We start from the raw sequence: 11,208 nt of genomic DNA, 5'->3' as shown, positions 1-11,208 counted from the left end.
TTTAGATTTAACTCCATCAGATAAAAAATTGAAATGTTGAGTAAAGAATTGAACTAATTTGATTTCGTTACAGGGATTAACTTGTATGCCATGAACTGAGTTGCCGGATACAAATAAACGACATCAAAATTTACGACTTTGTTTACAAATGGCGGTCAATCGAAAATTTTGCTCAAGTTGAAACAAGCAATCTCAGAGTTTAAGCAAAAAGGGTATTGCATATAATTAAAATCTCTGAATATGGTTCATTATTCCTTTTATTGAAGAACTGTCTGCAATTATAATAACCGGTTCATCGAGTCTCATTCCTTCCTGAACTTGCATCTGCACTTATTTCCATGATTATCATCGGTAGCAGGCTCTTTCGGCCCCAAGCTTTTTCGTCCCAGACCGAAATTTTCAAGCTTTTTCGGCCCCAAGCTTATTCGGCCCAAAATCGACCAGGCTTATTCGGCCCTATATTTTATTACATCTTTTCTTTAAAACTTCATTGATTACAGAGGGTGTAAGATTAGCTAGCGGTCCGTTTGGTGACAATATGTTTTGATTATAATTGAAAAAAGATGTTTAAAATGATATATTGTGTTGTCGGTTTGTTTCTTTGTATTGCTTTTGATTATGGATGATTAAATGAAATTCATTGAATATCATTATTGTTTTACAAACTGTTACAAATTTATGTAATTGTTTTAATTGTTAAATTTTGCCGGCTTTTAGTTTTAATTGAATCCTTTGTCGGTTTGATTGTTAAATATTGCGGTCGATTAAAGGTGTAAATGATGAATATTTGTTTGATTTGTACAATCTTTAATCTATATATGTTTTGTTTATACAAATACCAATATACCAATATTAGAAAATTGTTTATGGATATCAACAAAATCTATTATAGCCCACCTAGTATGCATACATTTATACTTTTGGTAACAAATACTAGTAACCATAATATTCTAACTTCTCTTGTGAAATATTGTAAAAATGCTTTTTAAATGAGAACTGAGACATAGACTGCAAACATGGATTAATCTAATGGCCTTATTACAATTTGTTAATCTGGTGACACATGTATTTTACAACCTGATAAAGGTCATAAAACCGGGCATAGGTGCGGGTGCTAGTCAATGGCTTCACTGGATCATGAAAGACGGGGTCGTAGTAATTATTACAGGGCCGTACCCAGGATTTTTTGACTGGGGGGGCCCAACCGGGAAGGGTTTGGGAGGGTCTTCCCTCCCTATATATATACTTTTTTTAATTTGGCACTTTGCAAGGTGAATTTTAATGCTTATATTTATAAAAATGGTGTTTTGTGATATGAATTAATGGAATATAACAAGTAAATCAGCACATTTCGGAAGTCTTAAGCTTTAAACATTGGTGTGAATTCACAACAATATTAAAAGCTTTAGATTTCCGAAACTTACAGGTTTAAACTGAAGATTATCCACATCAACTCTCGTATTGCTTCCACCATTTTTTTTTTCAAAAATCAATAACGTCACAGGTTTTTTTTCTCTGATTTTTTGGGAAAGACCTTGCCTTTTTTTAAGGTAAAAATTGCGCGAAACGCCTAATTTTTGGGGGAAATAATGAAAGTCTTAAATAATCAATTTAACATATTTTAATGTTTTCAAACAAATTCAAGGCAACAGATAATTTAATTATACAATATTTTTCTAAACTGGATCAGGTTAACTTATATAATAAGATCGATTTGTTGTTTCAATTTTCTTTTTTTTTACCAATGAGCCATTAATAGGTTGACATTACTCAATTCTCGGTACTCAATTATCAATGCGGGGAATCACGTGGTCAGATTTGATAAAAAAAATGGCCGCCGATGCCTCGATACAATGGGAAATTGAGTCTTCAAACAGGTACATCTACCTTATTACTTACTTGTTTTTAATTCGGATAACGCCTATCATAGGGCCAGCCGGAACCGTTTTCCGCTGGTTGGTCTGAGTGTGGAGGTTACTCATGGAATATTTCGCGATTTCCTGACGGAAAACTTTTAAAGACTCAATTTCTCCATCGAATCGAGGCATCGGCGGCCATTTTTTTTATCAAATCTGACCACGTGATTCCCCGCATTGAATTATTTTAAATACTGCCAAATTCTTATCTGTTGCTCGGCAAATTTATGAATCTGTTTTCTTTTCAACAGACATGTTAACTATCTCATCATAGTCTTTTTCAGTGATTTCCTTGCAAAAATGATAAATACTAAGATTAAATACGTTTGTCAGTGTTTTGTGCCGGTTCAAATTCAGGGCCCTATCTCAATGTAAAAAGTATTTATTGGGACCTAAAAATTCCCAAATAAAAGGTTTCCAAAAAAAAAAGTTAACTTTTATAGAGGAAAATACGTCTAGGGGAAACGGCCTTCTCAAAGAAGGAAAAAAACCTACGTCAGCAATTATCAGACCATATTGTACAACCTCCTGTAGCAGTTGCTTCCATTTTCTGCACTAATCAAAATACATGTTACATCAACCATCGATAGATGAAGCATTCATGATCACAATGGGGGACTGATCGGGGATGTGTGTACAAGGCGATAAGAAAACATTGCCTAGGGGCTTATCTCGATTGGCGAGCGCTAATCCACATGTTTATCAGGGACAATAAAACATAGCTGCTCTTTTGTTTTGATGGAAAAGTGTACTGTGGGCCCTTGCACGAGAGAAAAAATTGCAGTGGGCCGATCATTTAAAAAAAATCATAGTTCGACAGCCAGCTGGGGGGGCCCGGGCCCCTGGGCCCATGGCCTTGGTACGGGCCTGATAAGTGTATGCTATCAATAAGAACCATTTTTTTACTCTGATTGATTATGAAATTAATTTGATAATTGATAATTGTTCTGAAAAATTATGAGGTTCGTTGTGTCAATTCACAAATGAATAATGATAGGGAGTTTATTATTATTATAGTCTCATCCAATATTTACAATGTTCACAATATTGCATATATAAAACATTATGATGATGATGCAATACAGGTAAGTGTCTATGCAAACTGACTAGCTAAGATTTTTGACTTATAAATTATTTTCTATGTAAGCTTGAACATATATATTAACATAGTAAAATCGTTGACATGGTTATAATTTGCCATTTTTAACCAGGTTTTCCGAAGGAAAAAACTGGTTATTAGATTGGCGAATGCTGGCGGGCTGGCTGGCGGGCTGGCGGGCTGGCGGAATAAGCTTGTCCGGGCCATAACTATGTCGTTCATTGTCAGATTTTAAAATCATTTGGCACATTTGTTCACCATCATTGGACGGTGTGTCGCGCGAAATAATTACGTCGATATCTCCAAGGTCAAGGTCACACTTTGAGTTCAAAGGTCAAAAATGGCCATAAATGAGCTTGTCCGAGCCATAACTATGTCGTTCATCGTCAGATTTTAAAATCATTTGGCACATTTGTTCACCATCATTGGACGGTGTGTCGCGCGAAATAATTACGTCGATATCTCCAAGGTCAAGGTCACACTTTGAGTTCAAAGGTCAAAAATGGCCATAAATGAGGTTGTCCTGGCCATAACTATGTCATTCATTGTGAGATTTTAAAATCATTTGGCACATTTGTTCACCATCATGGGACGGTGTGTCCCACGAAAGAATCACGTCAATATCTCCAATGTCAAGGTCGCCACGACTAAAAATAGATTAAAAAAAAAAAAAAAACTTACAAAGGGGGTTCATTTTTTTTGGTCATTTCAAAAGTTCAGTTTGAGTTTTCTCCCTTTATCAGATTTTTTTTTCACAATGAAAACCTGGTTTTGTGACAATTTTGTCCCTTGTATATTTTTTATTTTATTGGCAGTTCAAATTTTACGGACACAATTCTTATGTAAGATTATTTTTTAATTAATAATCTTAAATCTACCATTTATGATCTTAAATCTGCCTATTTGTTACCTGTTGATCCGAATAAACATCACACAGGTATTTAACAACCTGATACATATTATAATCCTGGCATAGGTGCGGGTGTGCTAGACAATGGCTTCATTCGATAATGAATGACGGGGTTGGAGTTATTTAAGAAAACAACATATGTTTAATGCATTAACGATGTGTATCAGGAACAAGTGTATTATGTCAATTAGTATACAAATTGTTACGAAATTTGCCAACACGTTAATTGTAGGCATTTCCACGACAGATTTTTTTTTTTACTTTGATTGCTTATGAAAATAAATTGATATTTGTCTATGAAACACTAACAGTTTCGTTCATTAGTGTCAATTCATAAATCAATTATGTTATGATGCTGATGTAATTGGACTTATTAATAAAATGAACAATTTATGTGCAGTAAATTTGATACTGTATTGTATTGTTAAGATCGACGTGTGTATTCTTTATTGTTATCACTTTAATTAAAGTTATTCAAATATATGTAATAGAAATAACTTTATAGTTTGTTTTATTTTCAAAGCCGTCGCAGACTCTTGTATGTAGTCTATAATAACGCCTCATTTCGACAACGACATACCTCAAGCAAAAGACAAGAGAATCTTTTTTCAAATGGAATAATCTTCAATACAGATAATATAATTCTGTAATAAACGATATTCCATAGTTTTAAAGAGTATCGACCAACATATTTTCAACGTTTATTCAAATGAAAAATGGGGCCGAAAAAGCCTGGTACTTGGGCCGAAAAAGCCTAAAATTAGGGCAGATTGAGCTTGAAAAAAACTGGGCCAAAAGAGCCAATAACTATTATCATCAGAGCACATAGTCCACATAAACGTACAGTTTGTCAACCAGTTCCGGATAATCAGCAGTTCCAATTAATTTGTATTTAATTTTCCATAATGCCCCATTAAAAACAAAATGATAATTGTAAACATTAGGTAAAAGAATAAATTAACAAAGTTTTAGCAAGAAAGCTTTTGTATTATGCTTACAGTGGGGATAAATGTGGCAAAATGTTAACCGGAACCAGGTATTATCTAATACACATACCTGCCGGAACTGATTGAATGAGTTATGTTTTGAAATGTGCATATGGATATAGAAGGCTTTATTATTTTCAGATAAACTTTTTGCTGATTGAAAACAAATGCCATGACAATGTTTTGAAATACTCATTTTGTAAGTTGAATGATTTTTATTAATTTTCCGAAGGGTTAACTTTAATTTGCTATTTTTTACAAAAAAATTGCATATGCTGTCTGGCCTAACCAGTTGTCATACAAAATAAATTTTACCCTTTATTTTTACATCCTCTCACATTGACACAAAATCCCGAAAGAAATTAATGTGGTCAAAATAATTTTTTGTTTTTTGCCGGGTTATTCTACACTGGTTGACTGACTGTACTCCAGAGCTTTTGATAATTTTTGCTATGGCGGCTCTGGGAGTACATATGCATCCCCTCACAAACACAAAAGCAGTTTTGCGCACAGATTTAGTGCGCATCACTAAACAGATGTCTTTGGTTACCATTTTAGTAAGAAAAGATAATGAATAAACTTAAAAAACACATTAAATTTACCTGAATGGCAGCCTACTGACCTTTACTTTTGCATGCAACCTAAAAAAATAAGCCAATATTTCAACAAACTATTCTTGCTGACATTTCATTTTGAAAATTCATATAGTGTAAATATTCAACGACTGTTCGACATCGTTATCAACTAAGGTTAAATCAAATATCACGATGTGCAAAAGATTGGTGTACTGCGACCTAAGCGTTAGCAAAATATTTTGTCAGCAACATTACAACAGTTCCCAATATGGTGGATAGAGCGTACTATATTATAACAAAGTAACTAAAAAGCAATTATTTCTTGCATTTGCATTCATGAGTTTGTGCTTTAGACAGGTAAACGTTGATAAGTTTTTGCAGAATCAGTTTTTTTTAGCCTTTGCAGTGGTGATACAATTTTGTACCGTTGGACATAAGATTGCGCATTGCAACTCTCAGCAACCCTTTGGGTTATAAAGCTGAGAGTTGAATAATGGCAACTACAGAGCACACAGCCATATCGTTATACAGGCTAGTTCCAGCTAAAATTACTTCAAATAGCTTTATGTATTTTCTGTCTTTGAGACATGAAATTTAAGTCAGTACAAGAAGCCTTAAGTTGTTTAGCTAGAAATAGGCCAATTTTAAACGTAAATAATGATATTATTTGCAGAGGAAAGTTATGGTTGTCAAGTAAAAGTATGCTTATATCCAAAGCATGGAGATCAGTTCTGGAAACAGCTGGAGGGAATTAGCTGCTCAGAAGGAAAAAGAATGGAGAGATGTTACTGAACAGAGGTTTATTTATGTTACCATTCTATCAAATTCAGTTTGCATATTTTGATAGCATGAAATGTTACATGTAGTAAGGCTCGATTGGTAATTGTCGTCTCAGGTACTACTTACATGTACCACAGGTACTCTAAACTATACTTACATGTACCCCGGGTACGGTAAATATACTAAAATGTACCCGGGAATTTTAACGCTAAATCAGTCGTTGGCGGCTTTTATAAAAACAACATTTATGTCAATTTTCTGTTAAATGGTCTCTATATTATCGAAACTCGTACACAAAAAGCATGTTGATGCAGTTTTTTTTTAAAGAGAAGTTTGTTTAAGATAAACAATACCGTTTTACAGTAATCAGTAGGGCGTTTTACGACATCAGATTTTGGGCGGAAAAACAACTCGGGTACAGTCTTATATCGACTGGGTACATTAAAGTATATTTAACGTACCTTGGGTACATATAAGTATACTTAAGAGTACCCCAGCCGACAATGACCAATCGAGCATTAGTAAGCCATGAAATCATCTCTTACATATAGATTTAGATAAAGTATTATGCCATTTGTTTTAAAACTTTATTTAATTTTGATAAACAAAAATGATGCTCACACAACAGTATCAAGATTGAACCAAATATGGTACATAACATGTCATATTGTTCATTAGACTACACTTTACAATAAACATATTTTTTATGATAAAAAAGAAGAACAGTATTTAAAATTTAATATTTTTAGATTGCTTGTACAATTGTGTTCTATAATTCAATTTGACTTTGTCCATATGAGTGTAATCTTTCCAGGATACTAACCCTAGAACAAACATGTGCTGAAAAAGAAAAGCTCCTGAATGAAGAGAGGGGAAAGTTTCTTAAATTAAAAGAAGACTTCAAGTACAACCTGAAACTTCTGGAAGAGAGAGACCATGAGTTGGACAGATATGACTCATCATTTTCAGGTAACTACTTCCATGTTGGCGAAATGTCTGTAATTAGCAGAGGAATACATCATTTTGTAGTAATGTGATATAAGTTACCATGTGCTTTATATACCTACTCATTTTCAGCAATTAACTTTTGCTTCAATATAATACTAAGTTGAATAAAATTCTTTCATGCTATCTTGCAAGTGCTATGTAAGACGAATTGATTTCATTTAACCTTATCTTAAGTACAATGTTTAGTCTTCATGAATTTAATGCACATACATTTGTACTACAATAATATTTGACGTAAAGGAAATTTTCCCACAAAGTCATTGATTGTTTGAAAAATTGTACTTTTTGTTCAATGAATCCAATTTCAGTGCGAAAACAAAACTCAGTTAGTTGCCAAATATCTACACTATATTGTCCAAAAACAAGTTTAATCTGACAAAAAGTAATAAAATACAACAAAAATTACTGTTGCTTATTTCCCCTTTCTTTAGATGCTAAGGCCCAGTTAAATGCAAAGACAGCAGAAGTCAGTGAATGTAAAATACTCGTTGATGAGCTCAAAACCCAGATCAACTGCGAGGCAAAGTCTAGGGAAGAGCTGCAGCTGCATTATCAAGCAAGACTACGAGAGAAGCAGGCAGAAATTGATGCATACAGAAAGTAATTGAGTATCGCTCTGTGAAAAGGGGGTTAAATGCATGTGCGTTAAGTGTCATCCCGGATTAGCCTGTGCAGTCCTGTGCTGACTGCATTTAACCCCATTTTTGTCAGAGCGCTATTAAATTGTTTATGTTTTCCAGAAGATGTAATTGCCTTCATATCATTTTTGCATCATGGCTGACGACAGTGGATCTTTCGGGACATTTGTTAAGTCTTTATCTTCCTCTATGGATTTATTAATCGTCTAAAGGATGTCCACAAAGATCTGGAAGTAGACAAGACATACATATTAATACTAAGTTACATTGTTTGTAGTTTATTCATTCAAAGAGGTGTTTATGGATGAATAAAAGCACAGTATAATATTTTCAATAAGCTGTCAATAATTCTACAATATTTTCATTAAAAAGAAGCTTTAAATAGAGGATATTTGTTGGATTCGGTGGATTATCGATTTTAATTCACGAGTGATCATAGAAAATCATATTTTTTCTATGATCACTTGTGAACTTAAATCGATATTCCACCGAATCCAACAAATTTTATTTTTATTGGATGCTTTTTTTCACAGTTTATATATATTGTTTAAGAGTTAAACTAAAGTATTTCGCTGGTATAATGACGTCATTTCGTAAAAAATGACGTCATTTCACAGTAAACAGTGAAAATTATCGATAATTTTGACTGATAATTTTCATTGTTTGAAACAGTGAAATTATCAGTTTTAATTCACTGATATTTCTCTATAAACCACCGGAAAGCATAAAATAATAACTGATAAATAATTTACAAAACAAATTATTTTTAAATACAATTAAGAAACAACTTTGTTTTGCCTTTTGTAATTTTTAACCAGGTTTTCAGAAGGAAAAAACTGGTTATTAGATTGGCGAATGTCGGCGGGTGTGCGGGCTGGCGGGCAGGTGGAACAAGCTTGTCCGGGTCATAACTTTGTCGTTCATTGTCAGATTTTAAAATCATTTGGCACATTTGTTCACCATCATTAGACGGTGTGTCACGCGAAAGAATTACGTTGATATCTCCAAGGTCAAGGTCACAATTTGAGTTTGAAGGTAAAAAATGGCCATAAAAGAGCTTGTCCGGGCCATTACTTTGTCGTTCATTGTCAGATTTTAAAATCATTTGGCACATTTATTCACAATCATTAGACGGTGTATCGCGTGAAAGAATTACGTCGATATCTCCAAGGTCAAGGTCACAATTTGAGTTTGAAGGTCAAAAATGGCCATAAATGAGCTTGTGTGGGCCATTACTATGTCATTCACTGTGACATTTTAAATCATTAGGCACATTTGTTCACCATTATTGGACGGTGTGTTGCGCGAAAGAATTACGTCAATATCTACGAGGTCAAGGTTGCCACAACTAAAAATAGATTGATTTTGAAACAACTATGTAACTACATGTATGAACAATCAGTAACAATGCATATTTTGATTTTGAGTTGTCTCTCTTTATCAGACTTTTTTTATGTCCCCCACTATAGTAGTGGGGGACATATTGTTTTTGCCCTGTCTGTTGGTCTGTTGGTTGGTCTGTTGGTTTGCGCCAACTTTAACATTTGCAATAACTTTTGCAATATTGAAGATAGCAACTTGATATTTGGCATGTATATGTATCTCATAGAGCTGCACATTTTGAGTGGTGAAAGGTCAAGGTCATCCTTCAAGGTCAAAGGTCAAATATATGGGTCAAAATCACTCATTTAATGTACACTTTTGCAATATTTCAATATTCAAGATAGCAACTTGATATTTGGCATGCATGTGTATCTCATGGAGCTGCACATTTTGAGTGGTGAAAGGTCATGGTCAAGGTCATCCTTCAAGGTCAAACATCATATACGGGGACATAGTGTTTCACAAACACATCTTGTTTCTAATTGAAATCAAGGTCAATTTTACACAATGGGGTTAACACTTAGGGCTGTAACGAATACACTAGGTGACCAATACGATACGTATCACGAATACAGGGTGGCGAATACGAATATTTATTCGCCAATATAAATTTCAATGAACAAAAGTAATACTGACAACTTGACATGACATTATATAGTATGAAACTATGAGTATTTGTCAATTTGATTGTGTATCATTGTATACTGAAAATATGAAATATAACACTTTGAAATAACAAAACACTGACTAGAACTGCTTAAACTTTGAACACAGTTTTGAAAACATGACTAGTCCTTATAAAATCCTTGAGTAGAACAATTAAGAGTGAACAGTTGACACATTAGTGACAGTACCCATTCACATTTGTTTAATGAGCATATGTCAGATAGGTGATGTAGATGATATTTCAATGTCACCTATCTGACATATGCTCATTTGATATATTGAATAAAAACAGTGTGACAATAGAAAAAGTATTGAACACGAAATAGTTTTCATTACTCCATAAATACTGACCACTCAAATCACTCGTATTTACCTAAATAAACATTAAATAACCATCAAAAGATTTTTATGTCCCCCACTATAGTAGTTAGGGACATATTGTTTTTTGCCCTGTCTGTTGGTTGGTCTGTTGGTTGGTTGGTTTGCGCCAACTTTAACATTTTGCAATAACTTTGGCTATATTGAAGATAGCAACTTCATATTTGGCATGCATGTGTATCTCATGAAGCTGCACATTTATGAGTGGTGAAAGGCCAAGGTCAAGGTCATCCTTCAAGGTCAGAGGTCAAATATATGTGGCCCAAATCGCTTATTTTATGAATACTTTTGCAATATGGAAGATAGCAACTTGATATTTGGCATGCATGTGTATCTCATGGAGCTGCACATTTTGAGTGGTGAAAGGTCAAGGTCATCCTTCAGGGTCAAAATTGCTCATGTAATGTCACTTCTGCAATATTTAAGCTAGCAATTTTATATTTGAAATGCGTGTGTATCTCAAGGAGCTGCACATTTTGATTGGTGAAGGGTCAAGGTCATCCTTCAAGGTCAAATGTCATATAGGGGGACATTGTGTTTCACAAACACATCTTGTTCAATTCAATGTTGTAAATATTTAACCGGTGCCCGCCATTTTTGTTTTTATAATTTCACTGTGTAACATAGTGGGTGGGGTAAACATGATGAAAAACGCTGGAATAAGGAGAAGAACATTTAAATATAGGGGTTTACTGTATGAACCTTCATTTGTAAGGTAAGATAATTACCGGTAAAATCTCAAACTCGAAACCACGTTGTTTGTATTCGTCAAATATTCGGTTTGGGGGGTGGTGAATAACGAATACGATTCGTCCACAGCTGTATTCGAGTAATTCGAATATTCGAATGTATCGTTACAGCCATACTAA

General features: G+C 34.0%; 1 protein-coding gene across 1 annotated transcript in view; it reads left to right on the top strand.

The window, feature by feature from the left end:
• The first annotated feature begins 133 nt into the window (after window positions 1-133).
• Window positions 134-11,208, top strand: part of LOC127867432 (coiled-coil domain-containing protein 57-like) — a 44,302-nt gene continuing 33,227 nt past the window's right edge. Inside the window, exons 1-4 of the mRNA XM_052408579.1 lie at window positions 134-212; window positions 6,160-6,284; window positions 7,081-7,235; window positions 7,706-7,874. Of these exons, the coding sequence (XP_052264539.1) occupies window positions 6,205-6,284; window positions 7,081-7,235; window positions 7,706-7,874 (404 nt within the window). The 5' untranslated portion in view covers window positions 134-212; window positions 6,160-6,204. The remainder of the gene's footprint in view (window positions 213-6,159; window positions 6,285-7,080; window positions 7,236-7,705; window positions 7,875-11,208) is intronic.

Source organism: Dreissena polymorpha, chromosome 2 (genome assembly GCF_020536995.1).
Source record: "Dreissena polymorpha isolate Duluth1 chromosome 2, UMN_Dpol_1.0, whole genome shotgun sequence".
Taxonomy (NCBI): Eukaryota; Metazoa; Mollusca; class Bivalvia; order Myida; family Dreissenidae; genus Dreissena; species Dreissena polymorpha.
Note: the sequence above shows the minus strand (reverse complement) of the source record. Positions and strands in the feature narration are given on the sequence as shown.